Source organism: Mustela putorius, unplaced genomic scaffold (assembly GCF_011764305.1).
Source record: "Mustela putorius furo isolate JIRA1106 unplaced genomic scaffold, ASM1176430v1.1 tig00000139_pilon_pilon_pilon, whole genome shotgun sequence".
NCBI lineage: Eukaryota > Metazoa > Chordata > Mammalia > Carnivora > Mustelidae > Mustela > Mustela putorius.
In genome coordinates, this window is record NW_025421293.1 from 5,319,698 (window position 1) to 5,345,237 (window position 25,540).

Consider the following 25,540-nt stretch of genomic DNA (forward strand, 5'->3'; position numbering starts at 1 on the left):
CGCCTGGCCCTCTGAGCAACAGGACGGCCTGCGAGGTACACCGGGGGGAGCCGGTCCCCATCCTACAGGCGGGGTGCAGACCCGGGGCAGGGATGTGATGTGGCCAGGGGCACAAGGCCGGGCCACAGGAGGCGCTGGGCCCTGCCCCTCGGCCCCTACCTTCCCCCATCCCCCACCCGGGGCATAGGCCTCACCTCCATCGCCAGTCTGGGAGTTTGCCAAGCAGGGTCCCTCATGGGTGTCTGAAGTTCCCTCCCATGACGGGGTAAGTGGCCTCAGGTGGTTAAGCCAGCACGGAAACAGGTCACCACCCCCACCCCACCGCCCGCGCCGGCCCGCCCTGGCCCGGCCCTCACGGTCCAGCAACCTGGCTCTGGGCCCACTCCCGGGCTGACCGCTCACTCACCTCTTGAGCTTGAAGCGGATCCGGTGGCTGTGCTCCAGGATGGCCATGAGGGCCTTGGGGTCGTAGTCGGCCGGCCTCCGGAAGGCCAGGCCCTCGGGCAGCCCCTGCACGGCCAGCAGCCCCGGCTCCCTGAGCAGCCTCTCATAGGGCAGGGGCACCACGCTGGCCCTTCCCAGGGCCTCGCCTGTGGGGGAGGGGGTCGAGGAGAGGGTCTAGTATGAGAGGGCAGCCAGGCTGGCGCGGGGGCCAGGCGTGCCCCGGAGCTGGGTCCCTCCCTGTGGACCTCACACAGAGCAAGGAAGGCTCTGCACAGCAAGTAGGGCAGGCGGGTGCTGGGGACGGGCCCCTCTGTGTGCCCTGAGGCCCGGGGCTCCCCCCCACCCCCGCCATGGCCGGGGTTCCCGGCTTCTGTCGCCATGCTGTCCTCTCTGGGCACCCGGGGCGGGGGAGAGCGGGGCTCAGAGCTGCAGGCGGGCGCGCAGGAGCAGACCCGGCAGGAGCAGACCCGGCAGAGAGAGACCGCAGGGGAGAAAGCCACGGGGAGGAGGGAGGAGGAGAGAGAGGAGAGAAAACCGGAGAAAGGGGGCGCGGACAGAAGGTGGAGGGGCTGAGGAAGGGCCGAGGGGAGGGGGGACTCCCTGGGACAGAGGGGGCGGGACAGCCCAGGGGCTGGGCTCAGAAACACCCGCTGTCACTCCCACACCGCAGCCCTCCCGGAGCCAGAAAGAGGCCGTTCACCTCAGATGCCTGCCCGAGGTGGGCAACTGGGGGGCAGGGGCAGGGCAGAGCGGGCTGGGGCGTGGGGAGGGCGAGGGTTGAGGGCACGAACCCTGTAGCTGGCAAAGCCAACCCCGGGTGCCAAGTCCTCCCATGCTGGGGTGGCCGGCGTGCCCGCCCAGCGCCTCGGGGCCTCCCGCCCCACCTGGGTCTCCCCTTCCTCCTGACAGCACGCGATCGCTCAGACCTGTGCTCCACACAGAGCTGGGACCTGCCCAAGGTCACCGGGAGGCCGTGACGGCTACCACTGGGCCAGAGGGAGGCCAGGCCTGCCCACCTCCCCCAAGCCCCAGAGGGAGGACTTGGCTAACTGGTTAAGTTAGCGCTCACTTAGTCATTCAACAAACACCCCCGCGGGCCTCAGCCCGTGTCGCCGGAGCTGCGGAGGGGGCAGGCACCGGCCCCGGCCCCAGAGGGCACTGGGCTGGTGAGGGGTCAGAACACAGTGGGTCCCCAAAGGGGGCGCGAAGCCAGCAGCAGCAGCTTCCCAGAGCTGAGCCTTAGGGAACAAGGCGGGGTCTGCCGGACCAAGGGGAAGGCAGTCCCGGGAGGCACAGCGGCGCGGAAGCGAGGTGTGAGATGGCGCGGGAGTGGACTGGGGAAGGGGAAGTGGCTTCCGAGGCAGGGTGACAGGGCGGCTGGGCTGGGGGGGTGGGGCAGAGTCCTGCGGCGGCAGGGAGGGTGACGGGGAGCCCCCGAGGCCATGGTCATAAGATGCCCTTGGTCACAGGTCACAGGACAGGTGGGCACAGCAGGGAGCTGGCGAGAGCAGGCGCAGGCGGGCCCGCGGAGGTGTGGACGGCAGGGGGCCGGGGGGACCTGCTCCGCAGGATGGGGACGGCGGCTCCCACCCGCCTGGGGGCCCCAAATGGAATGAGGAAGGATCTTACTATAAAGAACATCAAACACCTCCTCTACCATCTTGCGCAGAAGGTACACGTCCGAGCCGTGCTCCAGGGAAGCCCGAGGGACGCTCCGGCCGCCACCGTCGCCCCGCGACACCTTCTTGGGCTGCTCTGCCTCCGGCTCCTTCCAGGGGGCCCCGCCTGTGGGACACAGAGCAGCCGGGCCAGGATGAGCACCTGTTCTTCCCCCCCGCCCGGCAAGCTGAGGTGTCCGTGCCCCGCGCGGAACCCTGTGGCGGACACGCAACAGGGAGTGGAACTGAGGGAAGGAAGGACGGACGAGTGAGCGGGCCCGGCCCGGCCCCAACCCCCTGCCCACGGCCCAGGCTGCTCCTCTGGGAGTTCCCGGAGCCTGACACGGGGCTTGGGTCTCAGCCTGGTCACCTCCAACTCGCTGTGTGACCTTGGGCAAGTCCCTCCCCTCTCTGGGCCTCGGGGTATCAGCTCTCGCAGACCAGCTGGGCCGGCTCAGAACTGGGGTTCAACCACTGCCGGTTCCACGCACCCCTCTCTGTCCTCGGACACTGACGCTGTCTTAGTGGAGGCCCTGGTCTGCTGCTCTGCCCCGTGAGGAGATGATGGGGACCCCACCAGGAGGCCAAGGGGGCTACAAAGAGGCAGGTTCGTGCCAGGCTGGGCCAGGGAGTGTCCGTGGACCCCCGGATAGGGAGATGCTGGAAACTTCATGGGAAAGGGGACAAGACGGGGGCCTGGAGGCCCCCTCACAGCCGGGGAGCCTGATTCCCTCCCGGGATCTGCGGAGCCTGAAATAAACCAGCCGAGCTCCCGGGGCTAAAAATAGTAGCTCTGCCGGGCTTGGGAAGGCAGGTGCACCGTCCCCGGCCCCTGCCTGGCAAACTGGGGGCCACAGAACCCTGCCACTGTCTGTTCTACCCTGGGCCAGTCCCCACCCAACCGTGGAGAGCTCTGAGAGCTGAGTGGGGGTGGGGCTGGGGCGGCTGGGGAAGCCTCTGGGCCCCAGGGATGACCTGCCCGGCGCCGGGGGGCCAGCCTTCCCCGAAACGCCTGATCTAGGCTCCGGACCCCAGGGGGCCCTCCCCTTTCACCGACAAGGAGGTTGAGGCCCAGTAGCCGGCAGGTGGCAGAGCCAGGACAGAGCCCGGGGGACAGCCCCGAACCCTAGAGGACCTAACCCACGGAAAACGTGAAGCTGCACAGTGTGGGGAGTAACCACAGGGGCTGCGCTGGGGCGGTGCGGGGAGAGGGTTGGCGTCTAGGGGTGGGGGGGTGCAGATAGGGCCCCAGGCGGGAGGAACGTGGACACGGAGGCTGGGGAGCCGTCTGCGGCCGAGGAAAGGAGGGAGGGGGACAGCGGGCACAGAGGCCGAGGGGAGGACGTGTAGAGAGCCCGGGAGCTGGCGCTCAGCCCGGTGCCGCCTGCGGTCAGGGGGCGGGGTGCCGGAGGGGTGACGCAGACGGAGGGGCTGGGTTTCGGGGGTCTACAGGCCCCGGCAGAGTGCTATGGAGTTGGGGGCTTCGGAACGACCCCCCGGCTTCGGGGCTCCCAGCACTCTGAGAGCTGCTCTCCTCTTCAAGTGACCAGGACCCCCCCAAACAGCCCATCCCCGGCAGGGCTCCCGGCAGGTGTGGGGGGGGCAGGAAGGATCCGGCAGCACCCGCCCCCCCCGCCCCCCCAATTCTGAAGGAGTGCGGCAGGAGGAGCACGGGTTTCAGAACAGAAGCCTGGCCTCCGTCACCTGGGGGCTCTGTCTCCCTGGGCACGCGGCTTATGCTCACCGTGCCTCAGTTTCTCCCTCGTACACTAGTGCGGCTTCCGGAACCTGCTGGGGAAGCGAACAGAGCACGCGGCCTTGCCCAAAGCACTACTGATCACCACTAACGGCTCGTGCTGCCGGTGTCCTCAGTCCCTTCGTCCCCAAGAGCCACCACGGGCCGCACACAGTCCGGGCTCAACCAGTGTCGGTTGAACAAGGCCACCTGGGCGCTGCGTCAGAGGCGCACGGGAACTGGGCAACACTGGGCCTCGGGGTCCCCTTCTGTCAACGAGCAGATGGACGTGTCTGGGTCTGGCCCGCCCTGTGGTGGAGTCACCCGGTCTCTGGGGACCGAGGGGCTGCGGGAAGAGTCACGCCCCGATGATGCCCCGTTGGGAAGCCTGCACGGCCGCGGACACAGGGCACCCTGGCATTGCTCTGGAGACCCAGAGACACGCCGGAGCTCCCGCCCTCGGGGTCCGTAGGCCCCACCCACGGGAGCCCCGGGGTACTCACGGCAGAACCTGAGGAAATCGGACTGTAGCTCCTTCCGTGCGTTCAGGAACATTCTCCCCTTCTCGGTGCCCACCACGAAGGCGCTCTCATCGTGCACGGCGACACAGGCCACCTCTGCGTTCAGCTTGGACAGTGCTGAGCACTGGGGGAAGGAGCAGGGTGTGTGAGCTTGGGGGAGGTCCCCCTGCCACGGTTCTCAGTTGGAGCCTGCGGAGGAAGGACTGAATGCCCCCCACCCCCCAAAGCTTGGCCACGGTCAAGGGAGAAGCCACGTCAGGGAGCCCCGAGAAGAACAAAGACACGGAGCCTCTGCTTTTCCCTCCGTCCTCCTGGTCCTCCTAGCTCTAAATGGGGCTTCCTGCTTGGGATTGGGATCCAGCCCCAGGCACAATCCTGTCTTCGGTTTTTATAAAGTCCTAAATGAGAAGAGATGGGGGAGGGCAGGAGAACCAAGGCTCGGGCAGATACAGGTTTCAATCCCCCATCAGCCGCTTCTTGCTATGGGACTGATGCAGGTCTGTCCCCCTCTGGGCCCGATCTGCAGAACGGGGACCAGCAGTGCAGCTCCCTTTCAGTGGGCTTGGTTGTGGGGATTCAGCGAGGCCCGGCAGGCAGGAAGGATCTTTAACCCGGGGTATCACATGTGGGCCCACAGAGAGGTCATTCCGGCAGCCTGAGGTGAGGGGTTGGCAGGCCTGCGGCACGGGAAGCCTGAACACGGGGGCCTTGCAACCAAGCCCACCAGCATTTCAGCCCTCCAGACCTGTCGGCGGAAGCTCTCTGCCTGCCAGGCTCCCAGCCTGCACTCAGCGCCCCATAAATGATGGGTTTTGTGTGAGTCTGGTAGCGTTCAACTGGCAGGCACGAAGTCTGGTTTCTCACCCTAGTTCCGCTGCTGTGTGACCTAGAACAGGTTCCTCAACCTCTCTGGGCCATAATCATGCTCCCTGGCTCCAGCCCAGAGCCCCTGTGCCGAAGAAGCCGGGGACATCGTAGAGCCGACCGGCCTGTCCCCTGGGATCTCCTACAGTGAGGGGGTGTGTGATTTCCCGCTAAGATTAAAATAAAAACCTGCCGCTCGCTTCCCCCGTGGCAGTGCCCCACAGATCGTCACAAGCAAAGGAGACAGAGTCACTCGCTAACCACACAGGAGGGCCCATCAGAGCTGGAGGGCTTCCCCCTAGATGGGGGGCCTGCTTCTCCCTCTGCCCCTCCCCCCTGCTCGTGCCCTCTGTCTCTCCTTCTTTTTCTCTTAAAAAACAAAACAAAACAAAAAACTGGTCCTGCTGTGTGACTCCAGGCAAGGTGCTGCCCTCTCTGAATTCAACTTCACCATCCTATCGGGCAGGGGTGCAGCTAACGGACGCCAGACAGCTTCCAACACCCGCCTACCCACTGTCCCAGAACCTCCCCCAGGGAAAGGCTCCAGTAGAAATGACATTATCGTTTCCTGATCCGGGAGAAACCACTACCAGCGTCAGCACGGAGGCAACGGTGCCAAAGGGATTACGAGGCCCCATTCCTCTCTCCTGGCCCTGAGATGCTGTCACATCGGGGGTGACAGCTTCCTCAGGAGTCACTGACCACACAGATCCTGTCCTCGGGGGGCCCTGCTGGGGGTCGGAGACCTGGGACCTTCCCAGCGATGGGACCGGAATGGCCAAAGGTGATGAAATGAGGACCAGGGGACTAGGGGACCAGGGGACCAGGGGACCAGGGGTCAGGGGACCAGGAGACCAGGGGACCAGGGGACCAGGAGTCAGGGGACCAGGGGACCAGGAGTCAGGGGACCAGGAGACCAGGGGACCAGGGGACCAGGAGTCAGGGGACCAGGGGACCAGGGGACTAGGGGACCAGGAGTCAGGGGACCAGGGGACCAGGGGACCAGGGGTCAGGGGACCAGGGGACCAGGGGTCAGGGGACCAGGGGACCAGGGCCAGCGCTGACTCCAGGGCTACATTTTCACATCCTTGGCCGCACCCAAGCCTCTCGCTCCCCTACCCCACCCCCGATGTTGGCAGATGGGGACAGTGAAGGCCCCCCCAAGGTGGCGGAGGTGGGACTCGAGCTCCTGCACCTGCTGGCAAAGGTTGGGGCTCCCCGCTCCCCGTCCGGGGCGGACCGGGGCACTCACCATGGAATCTAGCGCAGACACGAGGCTGGTGATGATCTCGTCCTTGTGGGTGAAGGCCGAGCTCCAGCGGTCGGGCCCGCAGCCGTTGGCGGGAATGTCGCAGCGCTTCCCCAACAAGGCCATGGTCACCTGGATGGGAGGGGGACGCGGAGGTGGGCGGGTGCTCCCTCCAACCCCGCCAGAGCCCCAGAGCCCTAGGGCCGCCTCTACTTCCCAGGTGGGACGAAGCGGGGGCTGGCCCCCCCTTTCCCCGAGGGGTCACGTGCACGCAGGCGTTAGACCCCCCGCAGGCCTAGACCGGGAGAAGCCTGCACACAGCTGCAGACAAGCACGGGAGCACGCGGCCAGGCAGCCGGGGAGTGTGGTCCATGGCGTGTCCCCCCAGATCTGCAACTCCAGGGCTGAGCCCAGTTCCACGGCCAGTCTGCCTGGCCTACCTCGACTGCCAACTCCCCCTGCGCGTCGCTCTGGCCACGGCTCTCCCTCCCCCCTGCTCACACACCCTCCGTGGCTCCCTACTCCCCAGGTGAGCTCTGGACTCCTGCCCCTCGTCTAACTCCCCCGTCGCGGCCCACACTCCGGGTCCCCCCGAGCATACCCACGTCGTTCACGGCTCCCCAGCTGTGGCGGGTTCCACCCTCCCTGACCCGAGCGGCCTGCTGGCCCCTCTGTGGTGTGCCGACCGCCCACTCGCCTCTGCTAGGAGGGTGCCCTCAACGGCCCCACCTCTTCCTGCCCCTTTCCCGCCCTGCCTGGGCCAAGGGTCCTGGCTGGTTTCCCACCTGTCGTCAGGCCTCCCCGGTCACAGCTTTCAAACAGGCTACGCTGGGCAAGGCCACTGCCCTGAGGCCCGGGAGCCCGTCTCAGAGGTTCAGAAAGACAATGGAGGCCACTTCATCTCAGGACAGGGTTTCCCCAAGACAGGACTTTGCCCCTTGTCACGAGGCTCCTGGAGGACAGAGGTGCGCCCTCCCCTTGCTGGAATGCCCGCAGACTGGGGCCCAACGTCAGGGCTCCCCCAGGCAGGGGACAGGCCTACTTACTGCCCGTGCACCCCCTGGCCCAGGCCACGCACCCAGGAGATGAGACACAAAGGTCACCTCCCCCGCGTCCAGTCCCGTCCTGCCCCTCCCCAGCAGAACCCCAGGAGTCAGGTCCCAGGGGCTGCCCCAGGGCCAGAGCTTTCCCCTTGCCAATCCCAAGCAAAGGAGAAGGCAGAAGGTGGAGGCAGGAACCCTCAGTTTTCCTCTCGGGGTTTGGTTTCCCTAATGCTCTGTGTATGGACCCCAGGCCAGGTCAGAGGCACAAGCAGGGAGCAGGGCTGCAGGCCTCAGAGGGAGCCTGGGGGTCCTGGCCTCCCAGCTTCCTGCAGACGGGGTCACCGGGCAGGCTGACAGCGCCCAAGCCGGAGCATCTTCTGCCCTGCAGCTGCCCGCACCCCCCGGCCTGCACCATAAGCTCTCTGAGGGCAGAGACCAGCTTGCCTGTCACTGCCACACCCCTGGGTCCTGCTCAGGGCCCGCCGCGCATGACCACCCGTGAGTCATGAAACCGGCCGTCCGGAGTGAGTGTCACAGAGCATCACACACGACAAGGTAAGGCGTGTCCCAGCTACAGCTGTGGGCACCTGCGGAGGCATCAGGAGCGCGGTCGGGCCTGGCTCCCACCTCTCGTCTGGCCCGCGTCTGCTATTTAACAGCTGGTCGGTCAGCAGTCGGCCAGCGTGGGAATTGGGTTCACTCCGAAATGTTACAAAATGTCTTTCTTCAACCGGGCTGCGACTTTATCATGTCTGACGTCCACGGTATTAGGGGACGCGGAGGGCATGACAGGCCCGTCGGGGACACCCTCATGGGAGCCGCGGGCAGCCGCTGGCCAGAGCCTGAGGCCTTGTGCGGTTCGAAGCCCACTGGAGGGTCCGCCGTGCGACCCGCTGCGACGTTGGCCCGCCCGGGGCGCGGGAAGGCTCCTCCCGCCTCGAGCCATTCCCAGAAAGACCTCAGCCCGCCAGCCTCCCGGCCCAAATTGAATCAGGGCAAAGCTGCAGGCACCAGACAGCCCTGGCCTCCGGGTCGCCCCAGACAGCTGGTGGCTCCTTCCTGCAGAGTCCTAATCCACTTAGGAAGGAACGAGTGACGCGGGCAGGGACGGACGGAGGGAGGGAAGGTGGGTGCGCTCTGGGGGTCGGGAGGGAGCAGACCCTCCTGCGAATGCCCTGGGCCTCTGGGAGAGGCGCCGGCCTCATGTGGCCGGAGGCACGAGAGCACGGGGCCCGGGGAGAAAACCCCCCGATAAAGCCAACAAACGACTCAGCATAGAGAACGGGAAGACGAAAGCAGTAAACCAGGAGGCGAGGGGACAGCACTAACAGGACAGCGTCCCGGGGGCCAGCGTGGAGGGGAGGTGTGTGCAGGGGGAGGGCGGTGAGGACAGGAGCCACGGCTGGAGCCCCCGTGCACCGCAGCCCAGAGGCCAGGGCTGGGCAAGGCCGGGGGCACCCAAGCCCTGCTCTGGGGCCCCCAGGGGAGGACACCAGAAGCGTCACGTCAGGGGACAGGCAGCTGGCTCCTGAAGCAGGGGACAGGTGGGGAGGGACTGCCAGCTGCCCTCGGGCTTCTAGGTGGACAGGCCTGCAAGGGTAGCGAAGCAAGAAGCACGCCACCTCTCCTCCCCGACAGATGCTTCTCCTGAGGCTGCCAGGGGGCCGCCCACCTGCTTTACCTCCCACCTCCCGGCCACTCGCCCTGCTGGCACTGACCGCCAACCCCACCGCCAGCGCTGACCGCTAACCCAACCTCTGGCATTGACCACCAACCCAACCGCCAATACTGACCGCCAACCCAACTGCCGGCACTGACCGCCAATCTGACCGCCGACACCGACCTCTCATCCAACCGCCGCCACTGACCGCTAACCCCACCGCCGGCACTGACCGCCAACCCGACCGCCAACACTGACCGCTAACCCAACCTCTGGCATTGACCGCCAACCCAACCGCCGGTACTGACCGCCAATACCGACCTCTCATCCAACCGCCGGCACTGATCGCCAACCCCACCACTGGCACTGACCGCCAACCCAACCTCTGGCACTGACCGCCAACCCGACCGCCAACACTGACCGCTAACCCCACTGCCGGCACTGACCGCCAACCCGACCGCCGGCACTGACCGCCAACCCGACCGCCGGCTGGCTGCGGTTCCATCCCGGCCCCTCCTCTTCCCCGTGCAGTTCTTGGCTTCACGTCACCCGGAGGCTGACGACTCTAGGTCTCTCCCCGCCCCGTCCTTGACCACCACCCCCTCCTCGTCTTCAACGTCTAAGAGGCCACTCGACCAGGGCAGGCCCCCCTATTTCCCGCTCAGGCCGGCTCCTCCCCGGCCAGCCACTTGGGTGCTCGGGCTCCAACCGGGGCCTCGTCCCCGGCTCCCTCCTCCCTTGCTTCGAGAATGCCGTGGGGAGAACGCTGGCTCGTGCAGCTCCAGAAAGCAGCCGGATCTGCCCACCGCTCGTCACCGCCAGGGCCACCTCCCGGGCCAGGCCACCATCCGTGCTCGCTCACGCCACGGCCGGGCCTCCCTGCCCTCTCTCCTGCCGAGAGCAGCCTCATCAGCCTCACGCCCCTTACCTGCAAGAGTCCAGACAACAGCTCCCCGAGCATAGGTGCTGTGCGAGCCGGGCCCACCGGCCTTCTCCCCCGTGCGCCGGGCTCTGGCTCCATCCCCCTCTTGTCCCTCACGTGCCACCCGGGCTCCCCTCTCTGGGCACCCTGACTGCGGTGCCCCCGTGCAGCAGGCTCTCCCAGGCCTGCCCCTCCTGCCGCCCTCCCGGCCCCCATCACCCCACCCCTGACCGCGGGGCAGGGCCACCCGCATGCCGGCTTCCCATCTCTTCCGCACAGAACCTGCTGCCATTCGAAAGGGACCTGTTCGTGGGCTTCTCACCCGACTTCCCCAGCAGGAATGGGAGCCCTGGGGAGGCCGGGGCCGGGGCTGGGCCGCCTGCCAGGGTCACGGGACACCCGCTGCCTTGAACGCCTGCTTGGGTTTTCACGGGTGCGCGACGACGAATATTCGGGGAACCCGCCAGTGCGATGTGGGGCAGGAACCGGGAGGGCCGCAAGCTATATGCAGAGCGCCAGGTTTGGGCTTGGAAGGCTCTCAAAAAATAAAAATTTTTTAAAAAAGAGAGGCAGTGTGCGACACGGCAAGTGTGGCTGCTTTTGGATCACGGAGGAAGAGTCCAGGAACTGAAAGCGACGGAGGCTGCTGGGTCAGGGGTCCTGGACAGGCGCCCCTGTGTACAGCCCAGGACCCCCGCACCAGAGCCCGCGGACACCTGTCTGGGGTGGGTCACCAGCGTGTGAGATGGGGCCAGTTGGCTCCCGGGGGAGGGCACAGGACTTCCTTCGCCACAGAGATCTCAAGGAAGGGGGGACGCCGCTCTCTTGACCTGTCTGGAGACCAGACGTGGGCCAGGGTCTGGTTTCATGAAGCACTGAAAGGCAGAGCTGGGGCGGGTGGAGACGCCGGTCCCCGGTGTGCGGGAGCCCTCCTGTGTGACGGCCCCGCCCCTCTGTACCTGGGAGCAAGAAGGCAGGTACCCCTGCTGGCCGCCACCTCCCGGCCTCCTGGGTCCTGCCCCCTAGAAGCCCGGAGGGGACAAGTCGCAGCAGGATCCAGGACACTGTATCTCTAAGTTCCCAGGGGGAGCCTGACACACAGCCAGACACAGCCGGAGGATCTCTGGGCACGGGTCCAGCCCCAGCATCCCGACTCCCGTTTCCGAGCAGCTCTGCCCGCGCGGCCCATCTCCCCCGACCCGGCTGGGGACTCCTTGCCCAGACAGCGGCAGCCTCGCTGGCCGCCGAGAGTTGGAGGCCAGCCCGGTATCTGAGCCAAAGATTAGCCAAGGGCTTGTGTGCCCGTCTGAGCCACCAGGGCCCCGACCCAGGGCGGACCTGTCCCCAGTGGGAAGGCACCCATGGGGGCCAGGCCCAGAAAGCCCACTCTCCAGCGGCCCTGCGGCCAGCCCACCAGCAGACAGCACCTCAGCGGGGGTCTCGAATCCCAAACGCCGTACACCGGGCACTCCAGGCCAGCTGGGAGGCTCAGCGGGGGGTGTCCCCATTCCTGTCCTCTCTGCCGCCCGTGGGCTGCATGCCTGGGCAGACAGGTGCTGGCCCTGGCGGGTCCTTGATCCCTACCAGTGACGTGTGGCGCAGCAGGACACGGGAACGGAGCTGATGGGATCAGAGGTGGGAGACAGGTGTGCAAGCAAAAACGTCGGAGCTGCAGAGGAACCTCTCGGCCCAGACCGTCTCAGACTCCCCTTCCCCCCAGCATCTTGGTCCGTCATCCAAGGGTTCAACCTCCTCCTCCTCCACTCCTTGCCCTGCTTCTACGGGCGGCTCCTTCCTCCTCTCCCAGGCTGAAGAGCGGGCCACCAACTATGGCTGTCCACCGGGGTCCCCTTGGACACTACTGTCCCATTCACAAGCACCCTGACGTCTGGGACCTCTGTCCAGGGAGCGGGCAGGATGGAGGGGGCTTCGTCCATTTCAAGGGTGAAGAAACCAAGACCCACAGGACCTTCCTGCTCAAAGGGAGTGACAAAGGCAGGATGACCTGTGGGACATCTGATACAACCAGGCCTTTCTGCTCCCACTTGGGGCAAGACTCCTCATTCTAAGGCCCGGGGCTCATGGCCGAAGGCCAGGCGTGGGGACACCCCCGGAGGCCAGCAGAGAGACTGAGGCAGAGCTTGGACATTTGATGGCAGGAGTCCAGGAGCCAGTCCTCCACACCGTGGGCCCCGGGCCTCAGGGTGACGCGGACACCCTAAAGGGCCCAGGCCTCAAACAGCAAGTGCCAAGGAGGTGGGCTCAGGCAGCCGTCCAGGGACCTGGTTGCCCCTCTCCCTGCCAGGGGCTCAGCGGAGGGGAGTGAAGCAGGGAGCGACATGGCCGTTTCCCAAGGACCCAGGCCTGGTGAACCCCGATGTCTGGCGAATTCCCCCAACCACCCTCACTTTCCAGAGCAGGACTTCGAGCCTCGAGCACCTTAACCGTAAATGCTAGAACCAGCCTGAGGAAGAGGTGGGATCTCGGTCCAGATCACCGCGACGGAACCGGGGTCCCTCCTGATGCGGCCTTCAACTGCGTCCCTCTGGGATGCCAACCGATGGGCAGGCCTGGCCTGGCCGGCAGGGAAACGGGAGCCCACCCAGCACTCGGCTTCCTCGCCCATGGGGCCCAGGCAGGTGCAGGTAAGGAGACCCCAGGAGGCCCTGCAGGCAGAGGGCCTGTCCCCCGAGCCTGGGGCCACTGCTGGCAGGTGCCTTTCCTGGCCAGGGGCCTCCCTGGGAATCCAGGGCCCGCCCCTCCTGTTCCCTGCACGCCTACTAAAGCCTGACACGTACGTGCTTAAGGAGGGGGGCGTGTCAGGGCATCTGTGCGTGTGTCCACTGAGTGTGCAGATGGGACCGTACGTGCGTCTGAGACGGCAAGCGCCGTGGCAGACGGCATGGGATGGTAAGGAACGGGAGAGTGTGTGCACGACCCACAAAGAATAAGAGCAGCCCCTCCCCCGCCACAATGACAGTGCGTGGCCTGGGCCACCAGGCTGGGAAGGGTCCCCTGTCCCCGTGGCTTTGGGACTGAACCATGAACCCAAGGTCGCCAGCTCTCCGAGGACCAGCATGCTAGGGAAGGGCGAGCTGGGGGCCACCCACGAGCTAGGTCTGCTCCGCCCCCTCCGTAGCAGGGGCGGGGACACCCCCCACTCCGTGCTTCCTTCCACACACTTGTTGATCCCCGAGGGCTACACTGGGTGTTCATCGGCCACCCAGCTGGGCTGCGCTGGGAGACAGCAGACCTCCACCTGGCCAGGAAAGGCCGTCGGCCAGGTCCCGGTCCCCGTCGGCCAGGTCCCGGTCCCCAGGCCGGGAGCTCCGCAGAAGCGGAGGCCGGGGTACCTCTCAGGTCTCAGGCAGGAGGCTTCCCGGGGCTCCCTTCAGCCCAATCTGTGTATCCAATCCTCCTGGGGAGCCTGTCCCGGGCCAGGCAGACTTGAAAGGACTCGGGTGACCCCGCCGGTCCACAGAATGATCGGAAAGTGAAATCAGGCTAAGCGGGGAAGTGTGCCCGAGTGACAGAGCCGGACACCAGGGAAAGGGGTTCCTCGCATCTTCTGTTTCTTTAGCTCTGGGGGAGCAGGGGTCTCCAAACCAGGTTTCCCGGAGCTGACGGATATGGAGATGGGCTTTGAAGGGTGAAGAGGAGTTCTCTGGGGGGCACACATGGAAAGGTGGCTTCTGGGGGACAGCGGAGACGCTTGGCTTGCAGATACACAACCTTCCCTCTGTAAGCAAAGGGAAGCGCTTGGTGGTACTCGCCCAGTGTTCACCCTGGAGTGTCAGTCCTAGAGTTAGAATGGATGCTTGGTGGCCTCTGCGGAATGAAGCAAGGGACAGAGGTGGGGGAGGGGAGTACCTGACAAGCCCTATCTCTGACCCAGAGAGGAGTGTGAGCATTAGAACGCAAACATGCTTACACGTTCACACACATGCACAGGTGTACACACAACTGTGGTCAGTGAAGTCTTCCCGAGGCCAGACCCCAGGCACGGTCACTCGTGAGTGTGGGGGGACCCTCACAGAGACTTCTCACAGAGAAGATGCCAGCCCAAGCCCAGACAGGACAACCTGTTGGCACACAGATGAACAAGAAACATGCCACAGTCCTGTCCAGACGACCTGCCTCCGCTGCTGGTTCCCTCCAGGGCCCCCCACGCCAGCCTGCAGGGCTCTGGACACGCCTGTCCTCTGGCTTCTGGAAGCCGGCACCTCCATGTCCATTGTAAGAGACACCCTCCCCCTTCCCAGGCTTGCTCTTGGAGTCAACCTGCCAGGCACGTTGGTGCCTCTGATCCTGACCCCCCTGGCCAGCCCGCTGCCCCCTGGCTAGACACCCACAGCTCCCTCCTCCTGCTCTGCGACTCTCCCTCTGCCAGGACGCAGAGGGATCTGGGCCCCCCTGAAAGTACCAGCTCTTGTGCGCCCCCCAGACCTGCCAAGAACCAGTCTGGTACACAGAGCCGGGCCAGCAAAGGTGTTCAGTGGAGAGGGGCCGCTTATGCAGGTTTGAAGGAATCGGGAGGCAAGAAGAAAGCAGGTGGGGGAGGTGGAGGGGGTATTCTGGACAGGGAGCAGCACTAGCAAAGGCCCTGAGGCACCAGCGGTATGGGGTCCTTGTGGAGGCTAGAAGGGGAGCTGGGGCAGATCCCTGAGCCCTGACAACAGAGACCGAGGTCAGATTCTGAGACCGTCCGTGCTCCACCCCACCCTCAGCCCCGGAGCCTGGGCCTCACTTCAGGGGGCCCCCGCTCCAGCCCCCCTCCAAGGGGCAGGAGTTTGCAGGCCCACGAGGACACACTCCACTCAGAGCATGAATCTGCCCCCAGAATACCTCCTGGGTGCTCAGGGCCCTGGGGTCCACAGGCAAAGAAATCCCCATTCTGGGCCCCCAGGGTCCCCTTCTCTGGTGTGCCCTCCCCTGTGGCTCTCAGTATGACAACAAATTATTGGACACATCTCCCCACAAGTGGAGGCTTCCAGTTGCCCTCCTCTTGAACACGGGCCTTCATAACCCACTTCTAACCCACACATGGCGCTGGCATCGCCACCACATGACCTCCGAGGCCTGGTCCCCAAAAGGCACTGGGCTCCTCCCAGCCTCTCATTCCCTCCCCGAGACACTCGGCATGGGAGCTCTGAGCAGACACGTCAGCGGTCCGGCTATCCGCAAGCCGCAGTGATAGACGGGGCAGGGGGCAGGGATCTAGGGATGCCTGGGGAGCCCCAGCTCTTTCCCGGGCCAGCAGCCAGCAAGGAAGAAATCTCTGAGACAGCCCCAACCCCAGCCATCTTCCGGCTGCCCGTGCAGGAGATCCTGAGCAAGAACCATCAGGCCGAGGCCAGCCAAGCCCCAAACTGAGAGATTAAAGCAGGAAATGACTGCTGTTGCATAGTTCTGAGTCTGGGGCTACTTGTTACACAGCGATCGGTGACCGATACACCCCCGGGGCAGATCATGCAGAGCAGGTGCACCTCCAATGGGCAGCTGTTTGGGAGGGGGGCTAGAGCCTGGAAAGATGTTTGGGGTGTCCCATCCATGCACTCGAGGGTCCCCCAGCACAGACACAGCTGGGTCGGGCAGAAGAGCGGAACCCCCACGCGTCTGCCTCTTCCTAGACGGCACGTACTATACGAGCCTGTGTTTGAGAACAGCTGCTCTAATTGCCCTTAGAGACTCGTGGGAGGCCCCCAAGTGGCCCCCGGAAGACACTCCTGCCCTAACCGCTGCAGCCTGTAAACGTCACCTTATATGGGAAAGAATCCCTTTCACAGAGGCGGTGACTGAATGAATGACCATGAGACGGAGAGATTATCCTGGACTATCAAGGGGGCCCTGAATGCCATCACACGGATCCTCGTAAGGGGACAGGTTTGACACGCCGGAGGGAGAAGGTGGCGTGAAGCAGAGCACAGAGAATCTGCCGGCCTTGGGGAGCAGAGCGGCGCGGCCGCAAGCCAAAGGATGCCGGCAGCCACAGGAGCCGGAAGAGGCAAGAGGAGACGGATTCTCCCCGGCAGCCCCTGGAGGGCGGCCGGCTCTGCTGACTCCTGGATTTCGAGCTGGTGGCCCTGATCTGGGTTCCAGCCTCCAGAACCGGAGGGAATAAGTTTCGGTGGCTTTAAAGCACCACGTTTCTGCAATTTGTTACAGAAAATGAATCCTGGACACCGTCGCGCCTCACACCCCCACTCCTGAGTCGCGGTCCACGTCCTCAATCTCCTGGACCCACATTCCTCAGCTCAGACCTCGCAAGAGCTCAGGCCTGGGTCTGCCGGGATGTTCTCCGACCCCCTCCTCATCGGAAACCCCAGAACCATCCCTGGAAATGGCTGGGTTTCTCCGGATGCCAGGGGGAACGCCTCTGATTCAAGTCTCCGTGCCCTAAGAACCAGCTGGGCTCAAGAGCTCGTTTTTAAAAAAAAAAAAAAATGCACTCAACCACGCAAAAGGCAAAGGCAAAAGCACACACCACCCAAACACGGCCCCCGCACCATCCGCCGCCATATGCTTGTGTTTCTGGAAAAAGAAGCTTGAGAGAACAAACAAAATTCTCCCCCGTGGGAGAATTTTCTCCTCCCCAGCAGCCCCTCCCCCCACTGGATACTTTCTCTTCTCTCCCGGGGGCTCCCCAGTGGGGATGGAGACACCCGGGGCCCTGAATTCCTGCCCCCTCCCACTGTTCACCATCACGGCGGCAGGCAGAGAAGACACCAGCCCGAAGCCCTGAGTTCCACTTCTGTCTGCCTGGGAAGGATCCAGGCAGGGTAGCTCTTACACTAGCCGCAGTCTGAGTGCCATCCCCAGCCCTGGTCCCTTCTCCCTGCTAACAGAGCCCTCTCTGTGTCCTGGCATCTCACGGCAGGTGCCTGGGGCAGCAGATCGTGGTGATTCTCTACTGCTTAGATCCAGGCAATCCTGGTCCCTTATCTGGGGCTGCTTTCAAGAGAACCATATGACCCAATCCTGGCTACTCCGACTCGAGGGGCTCCTAGGGAAGTTCTCCTTGGTCTTCAAATGTGACTGAAACCAGGGATGTCCTCCTTCTTCTGCATGGGGCTCCTGCAACCATAGCAGCCACGTGGGGACCACAAGGGGAGCCCACCCAGGAGGTGACGTGGAGGACACCCCGTGGAGGAACCTAGCCCTTCGTGGCTTGGAATCTGGGCTTCCAAGCCCACCTCTGGGCTTCGGGTCAGATAGTCAATGTCCACATTGCTTAAGCCGCCTTTTTTACTTCTTTTTCTTTTAAGATTGTAAGTAATCTCTGAACCCAACGTGGGGCTCGAACTCACAACCCGAGATCAAGAGCCGTTTGTTCCACCGACGGAGCCAGGCCCACTTAAGCGACAGGCCCACTTAAGCGACATTTAACGGAGGTTTCTTTTCCCGGTGGCTGTCCACACAGATGGAAACTCACCACATCGGACACTGCACTTTTTTAAAGGTTAAAAACGAAGCATCCCAGGAAGTCAGCATTTACTGGTTATAAAGTCACCTATTTTGCTTTTGTGGCCTGGTCTATTTTATAACAGACCAGGATTCCCTTTCCAGGGGCACCTGCGTGGTTCCATTAAGCGTCTGCCTTCAGCTCAGGTCATGATCGCAGGGTCCTGGGATGGAGCCCCGCATCGGGCTCTCTGCTTAGCGGGGAGTTGGCATCTCCCTCTCCCTCTGCCTGCCACTCCCCCTGCTCATGCTCTCTCCCTGACAAATAAGTGATAACTTAAAAAAAAAAAGGATTCCCTTTCCAGTTGATGGGTAGAGAGCGCAGGTCCTGTTTGGTTCCCACGGCAAGATCTAGGCGTCTGTAGCAGACCCCCATGTGACCCTCTTCTCCCCTGCCCATGGAGCAAGTGCCCGCTGTCCCTTTAGGCCGAAGGGACCAAAGTCACCACCAAGGACAAGGCTCCAGAGGACAGGTGTTGGTCCCTCTGAAGGGCTCAGCAGGTGCCCAGAGCGGGGCCACCCACATCCAGATATCTTGTTATTAAATTTCCCTGAACCCTGCTCTTGTCATCTATAAAATGGGGCAACAGTACAGACTTACCATAGTGCAGGAGGGGGGAGTGAATAACATTAGTTGAAACAGACTGTTCGAGGCCAGAAGTCTCAGCTGGCGGCCGAATGAACAGACTCAGGCCCTAGGTAAGGACCAGAAGAGGTGACCTATTGGAAGCATTCCCAGCAGGAGATCTTTTTTTTCTTTTTTAATAAGTTTTTTTTTTTTTTTAAGATTATTTATTTATTTATTTATTTGACAGACAGAGATCACAAGTAGGCAGAGAGGCAGGCAGAGAGAGAGAGAGGGAAGCAGGCTCTCCGCGGAGCAGAGAGCCCGATGCGGGGCTCCATCCCAGGACCCTGGAATCATGACCTGAGCAGAAGGCAGAGGCTTTAACCCACTGAGCCACCCAGGCACCCCCCCCCCACCAGCTGGAGATCTTATAGCAGTGTCGGTGGTAATAAAATAATAGTCTCAAAGAGAGATTTCTATATCCAACCTTCACGGCAGCGTCGTTTGCAATAGCCAGAAGGTGGGAGATCACCCAGCGTCCGCTGATGGAGGAACGGATACAGAAGATGTGGCCTTGGGATGCCTGGGTGGCTCAGGGGGTTAAGCCTCCACCTTCGGCTCAGGTCCTGATCTCAGGGTCCTGGGATCGAGCCCCGCATCGGGCTCTCTGCTCAGCGGGGAGCCTGCTTCCTCCTCTCTCTCTGCCTGCCTCTCTGCCTACTTGTGATGTCTGTCTGTCAAATAAATAGATAAAATCTTAAAAAAAAAAAAAGAAAAAGAAGATGTGGTCTAGACACACAACAGAATATTATTCAGAATATTTATTTTATTTATTTATTCCAGGGAGGGTGAGGAGTAGAGAGAGGAACGAGCAGATACCACGCTGAGTGCGGAACCCAACACGGGGCTCGATCCCACGGCCCTGAGATCAGGACCTGAGCCGAAATCAAGAGTCAGATGCTCAACCGACGGAACCCCTGAGACGCCCCCCAAGAACAGTATCACTTTTAAGCAGGAAGTGAATTCTGGAATATTCTACAACATGGGTGAACCTTAAGGACACCATGCTGAGTAAGATGAGCCAACGGCAAAAAGGCAGCTAGCGTGTATTTCCACTTACGGGAGGTCCCTAGAGCAGCCGTAGGCACACGGACAGGAGGGAGCATGGTGGGAGCCGGGGGCTCCGGGGTTGGACAAAGAGGACTTTGCGCTTTCTGGGGAGAGAGTCTCAGTGCAGGCAGTGAGAAAGTTCTGGAAATGGGTTGCATTGCAACGTCAATGTATCTAATGCTCCTGGGCACGTAAGGGCTGTTGTGATGGTCAGTCCGATGGGATGGGTGTTTTACCCCAACTAAGTAATAACAGCCACTGACTGTTATCCTGGGACCCCCCAACACTAGGTCTGGTGATGTGCATGGCCTCCCCAAGACTGGAGCCCGCAACAGGCTCTGAAGTCCCACACTAGCCCCAGGCTCACTGGCGTCACAGGACAGGAGTCACAGGGATACGGGCTTTGGTTCGACCCAAGGAAACACTTCCCAGCGGGGAGGGCTGTCCCCGGGGAGGGCAGAACAGATGGCCATGTGGGCACTGAGCTGCCCGTCCCTGGAGGTCTGCAAGGGGAAACTGCCCATTTATCAAGACCTTTTGAAGAAGGAGTGTGCACGTTTCTTGAAGCAGAGACTTCCACAAGTCACCTGGCAGGGAGTCACGGGGACGGAGGTCCAGGACAGCTCACCTTTGCTTCGGGTAGAAACTGAGGCCAGACAGACGGAGGACACAGCAAGAGGAAGCCCCAACCACTTCAGATAATAAGCTCTGGCTGCTTCTAAAGACACAAGGTCAGGGTGTGCAGAGCCGGACGGGCCGCTTGCCCAACCACTTCCCTATGCATGTGGGGAAACTGAGGCCCAGAGAGGCCGGCCCGCGCCCCAGATCTCCAGACACCCGGTGCACGTTCATGCCATAATGCGACACAATGCCACCCCCCACAACTGCTACGCTGTAAATTCTCTCCGATTCACTAGCACGGGCCTTCCAGAAACAAATTTGAGTTCTCTGTACCTGGGCAACCGTTGCAACGGCAGGCATCCTGGTTTTAGCACCGTGCCCACATGCCCTTGGCTTCCTGGGCCTTCTCCCCGGCCCCTGGTCCATTGAAAAAGACATCAGACACGAACACACCACAATACACAGAGCAACGCGGCCGAGTCTCTCCAGCGCGATGAAAGCACCCAGAAGCCCAAGGTCACACCATAGGATTCCATTGATGTGAGGCTCAAACACATCTGAACTCCGACGTTCGAAGTCAGGATGCTGGTCCTCCGGCTGGAAGGGCGTGCGTGGGGCTTCTGGGGGCTGCGAACGTTCTGTTCTCCATCTGGGTTGCAACTTGGGTAATTCGCTTTCTGAAAACTTACCGAGCTGCTGACTTACAATGACTAGCTTTCCCTCCCCCGCCCACCTCAATAAAAAAGTTTTAAAAAGACGTCAGATGCCCCGGGGCAGGCAACAGACCTCCGGAGGGGGGAACCGGGGTCCCACCCTGGGACCAGCCCTTTCAGTCCCATCACTTTATAAACCTGAGAAAATTCTCCGCAACACGGTGATTTATGGGCAAAGGCATCTCGCCAAAGCGTGTCACACATCCACAAGAACACACAGCGCCCAACACACCAAAGGGAAGCAGGAGACCATCCAAGAGCCCCCCAGGGGCTGGAAGCCACGTGGTGGGAGTCACAGACCAGCCCCCGGGGCCACATGGACAAAGCCAGCAACGGACTCCGCCCAGGTCCTTCACCTCGCTGGGGGGAGGTGGGGGGGACCTCCATGAGTGACCCACCTTCCCGCTGCTTTTTGGTCCTTTGCCCCGTTGCAACTGGGAAAGAAAGAACAGAAAACTCCCTCCTTAACGGCCTCCCCGCCCCCGGGGCAGGAAAGCAGGCCCAGGGGCTGGGCAAAGGGCAGGCCCAGGGAAGCACATGCCTCCTGCCGCTTTCCTGGAAAAGGAGGGAGACCTCCGGAGCTGGGGGAAGGGGCAGCTCGGTGGCCGGGGCCGTGGGAAGCCACCTCCTCTCAGTCCAAGGGTTCCAGAAGGTACCGCTTCATGTCTCCGGGGTAGAGAGCGGTTCGGGAAGCGGACGCCTCCCGGACGGGGCTCCCCAGGGCCAGGCTGGGGCCAGGCCTGCGTTCTGGGCACAAGACAAGGGGAGCCCCTGTGCGTCAGCCGTGTGTCTGCGCCCCTGCAGAAGACGGGGTGCGGCGGGGGGAGACGGGGTGGCCGGTGGCCCTGTGCCTGCCTCGCCAGGAGGGGAGCCCGGGCTCCAGCGGACAGATGGCTCTCTGGGGTCAGGTTTCTGCCCCGTTATTTAAAGCCCGGCTCCTGGCTCCTGGCTCCCGGCGGGCGGGCAGGGGCAGCCGCCGCCTGCGTGACTAGGATGAGAAATCGCGATCCTGACTGGGGCCGCGCGCCTATGGCAACTGCCGTGGTGGCCTTGGAGACTAATCTCCAGGCTGCCAGGCCGCAGGGGCCTCCCCGGGTGGGGCCCCAGCTCCCTGCAGAGGCCCTTGGCTGGGAAGGAGGGGACCAAGCCTGTCCCAGCAGAGGACGGGGTGTCTGACCTTGCAGGCTCACAGCCCCGGCCACAAGCCCCCTCGTGGCCACACACATGGGATGTGGCCACCACACACTTCGTTGGACACCCCACGACACCCACGGCAGGCGCTCCTGCCCCTGAGAGTCCCAGGTGGGGGAAGGGGGGGGGGCTTGGACAATGACAATAAAATAGGCTATTAAGAAAAAAAGATTAAAACACTGTGATACATCTTAATTGAAATGGCGGTTGGGGGATGCCGACGCAGGTAGAAACTCGTCACGCTAGACACTTGCAATGTCCCCGTTTTACGGTAAGTTACGCGTCAGTTAAAGGTAAAAATAAGGAACTTGCAAGAAGCCCAGGCTAGCAGGTGAGGAAGTCAGGGGAGGCTCCTTGGAAGAGGTGACACCTGAGCCGAGCAGGACGTCACGCCACAGGGGAACCGGGCCCAGGGAGTATGACCACGCTGCCCGCCCCGCACCCTGGCGCCCCCGCCCAGCCAAGAGATGCTGAGCAAACACGGCGAGACCCGTCTGAAGGCTGCCAAATTACCGGCTGCCCGGGAAGCCCAAGCAGCAGCCCAGCCACCCACGTTGTGTCTCGGCTAGGCCAGACCGGGGGTGGGGGGCTGGGGGGGGGGGCTGGCCCCGTGTGGCTGGAAGGGCCGGGAAGGAGCAGGAAGTGGTGGGCAGAGAGCCGGCCTCTGCCATGGACGCCAGGTCAGGGACTTCAAAAGGTTGTCACCGAGGGGGCGGGAATCACTGCGGAGTTTGGAGCAAGGGCAAGATGTGGTCAGGTTTTTTTTTTGGGGGGGGGTCCCGGCAGGACTGGGCAGACAGGGCTCCACACCCGGGGAGCGGGTAGTTCTGAAGCTTCTGCAGGGGTCCGGGCCAGAGATGGGCAGGTCTGAGGCCGAGGGCAGCAGGAGGACAGAGGAGAGCGGGTCTGCGACCCAGGAAAGGGCAGAGGTTTGTGTCAGCGTGGACAGGGGAGCTCCCAGGAGGGGCCACCTGGAAGGCAGCTATGCTCACCACTATACCACCAACGCAGGAGGGGCCACCTGGAATGACGTTTCTGGTTCCGATGATGGGGTGGGTGACGGTGCCCCTGGCTCAGCAGGGGACAAAAAGGCGGGGGGGGGCAAGAGGCAGCGTCTCGGTCAGGAGGGCCACCGGTAACCTGATCGGGGCTGGGGGCGAGGTGGGGGGCTCCAGGCTCAAGGCTTGAAATCTGAGAGATGCAGGAGCAGCAGAGGCCCCGGAACAACGCAGCGCAGCGGAGAAGTCAGAGGGCAAGCGAGGACATGGGAAGGTCAAAGATCTGGGCCTCTCCGCCCAGGCCCTCTGGTGGTCTAGGACAATGGAGGGTCCCCGCCCCACGGTGGCTTCCTTCCCCTGGACAGGGAGGTGTGCACAGGACAGGAGAGGGAAACCACAAGCCAGCCGAGGGAGGGGGGGGGTGGTCTCACCCGCAGGACATGCCCACACGGGCTGGGCTCCAGGACCACAGCACCCGCCACACACCCTTGCTCGGGAGGCGAACAAGGAGCTCAGAGGAAGTCAGCGTGGGGACTGCAAAATGAAGCCGCACCAAACCAGACCATCCTGGGCCTCCACGGCCCTCCCCGGGCACTTCCAGCCCCGCTACGTGGGGTCCCCCTGCCGCCCCGTCTGCCCCAGGCTGACCAGCGGCTTGTGTCGTCAAGGGAGGCCGACGCGTCATGCCTCAGTTTCCTTGTGAGCGAACCTGTGCCACCAACTCTGCTGCCCTCAGCATTTCGAGGACGGCGCGCTGAAGCGAGAGGAGCGTCTGGCACGGAGCCCGGAGACCACAGGCGCTCATTAAAGGCGCGGCGGCGGCGCTGCTGTCCGGCCCTGACATCACTGGGTCCCGTGCACTCTGGGTGAGCTCAGGCAGCACAGGGGTGCGTCTGTTCCCGGGCGTGAGAGGGCCCCGGGGGCGGGGAACGCAGGCCCGGCAGCCGGCTGGGAATCAGGGGACCCCGGCACCTGTCCCCCCCCACCCCCCCACCCCCGCCCTGCTCCATTTGGGCTGACCCTTGCACACAGTGAAAGTGTGTTTGGGTTCTTAAGCGCCCCGAGCGCTTGGGGGCTGGGCGTCAGGAGACGGTGGGAAGGAGCCAGCACTGGGGTGGTGCCAGCCCCTGGGGCGATCGTGTCTCCCCAGAGCCCCCTTTGCCAGACGTAAACAGGCCTTCTGAGAAGGATGAGCAATGTGGATGCGGAGCATCAGGCCCTTTCTTGTCGGGAAAAGGCCGGACGGGAAAAAGCTAATCACGGTGGGTGATCTAATCCCAGGGCTCTGGCTCCCAGGTTCCCACCCCAGCCAGCTAGCTCCCTCCCCGCTCCTGCGGCTGGCCAGCCCCTCAGCCCAGGCGGCTGGGGGTGCGGGTTCCCAGGGGTCCCAGGGAAGGCTGGCAGGGGGGCAGCTTCTAACTCCAGACACCACCCCAAAACAGGGCTCAACTGGCCCTTGGGCAATTTCTCCGAGGACCTTCTTATCCTCCACCGCAGGTGAAGGGACCACCCCGCCCCCTCCCCGGGCATCTGGCCCCCACACCTGGGCAGCCCACGGCAGTCATCACAGCCGCCCTGCCCCCACCTCCAATGCTCCCAGCCCCCATGCCCTCCGACCCCACACCTCTTGCTGCTGGCTCCTTTAAATCCCAGCACCAGAGCCTGCAGGACCCCTTCCCCCCACGCTCCCCATTCCAGGAGCTCCCCTGCCGGTGCCAGTCCGGGGCCCATGCGTCCCCGGGGGCGAGGGCGGCATACCCATCTCTCGGCCGCGAGGGCACCCACTCATCACAGGGGCCCCATCGGGCACCTGTATGCCCCAGGCCGGATCCCGGCCCTGGAGCTCCCAGAGTCTGGAAGTTGTAAGTGGTGGGGGCCTTGGAGCGAGGAGGCTGTCCCCGTTTGGAGGTATTTGTCAGATGTACCTGCTGCCTGGACGCCCTCCAGGCCCGCGGGCGGGTGTGCGCATGCGTCAGAGCTCCTGCCCACCTGCGCCCCGCCCCTCCCCTTCCACAAATACTTCAGCATCCACCCGGGACTGTCCCAGGGCATCCTACTTAAGTCCCTGCCGCCACCTGCTGGGTCGGGGGCTGGCTCCCGGTAATGACCTGGTCCCTGGGGGATGACACACTTTATGTTGTGGCTGGAGGGTCTCGGACACAGACAAAGACATGCAAGGGCACCCCCGGCTTCCATCACAGCTTTGACACTCCATCGCATCGGTGGCCCTAGGACCCCCAGGAGAGAGGCAGGACGGGGGCAGGGACCATCATCCCTCCCGCGCTGGACGTCGGAGGTGCGGTGACCTTCCCGTGATTATACAAGAACCCCAGTGGGGGAGCAGGCGCCGTGGCCATGTTCACGCCGTCTCCCCGGCCTGCGACCCCAAAGCCTACGTGCTCATGTGTCAACACTCACGACGGCCCTGCTCTGTGCTCACCACTCCCTCACGCGGGCGAGGAGAGCCTGACCACCTCGACCTGAGCCACGGCGGCAAGCCAGGCCCGCCTGGAGCTCTGGCCAGGTGGTGGGATTCTGCAGAGCCCTCCCGGGGACGGGAAAATCTGGAGGAGCCCCGCCCAGGCCGCGCCATCTCCTCCCTAGGACCCGGAGACCCAGGACACAGCAGCCCCTCACCAAAGCCCAAGGGTGCAGGCCAGTCCTTGTGAGATGTGGGTCCAGTCAAGGCTCAGCCGACCCAGGGGCTGTGTGATGCTGGGCAACCTGCCTCCCCTCTCTGGGCCTCAGTCTCTGCCTCCAACAAGGACGGACATCCACAGCT

The 25,540-nt window shown here is 63.5% G+C and overlaps 1 protein-coding gene across 3 annotated transcripts in view; it reads right to left on the bottom strand.

The window, feature by feature from the left end:
- GTF2IRD1 (GTF2I repeat domain containing 1) overlaps positions 1-25,540 on the bottom strand; it is a 96,372-nt gene that overhangs the window by 58,028 nt on the left and 12,804 nt on the right. For 2 of the 3 annotated variants that reach the window (XM_045074944.1, XM_045074942.1), the window contains exons 2-5: positions 6,475-6,603; positions 4,341-4,482; positions 2,074-2,229; positions 407-590 (exon numbers count right to left, since the gene is read on the bottom strand). In XM_045074944.1, coding sequence (XP_044930879.1) covers positions 407-590; positions 2,074-2,229; positions 4,341-4,482; positions 6,475-6,597 — 605 coding nt within the window. In that variant the 5' untranslated portion in view covers positions 6,598-6,603. Of the gene's footprint in view, positions 1-406; positions 591-2,073; positions 2,230-4,340; positions 4,483-6,474; positions 6,604-7,256; positions 7,461-25,540 lie in introns of those variants that run through there. The other variant, XM_045074943.1, reaches the window with a different exon arrangement.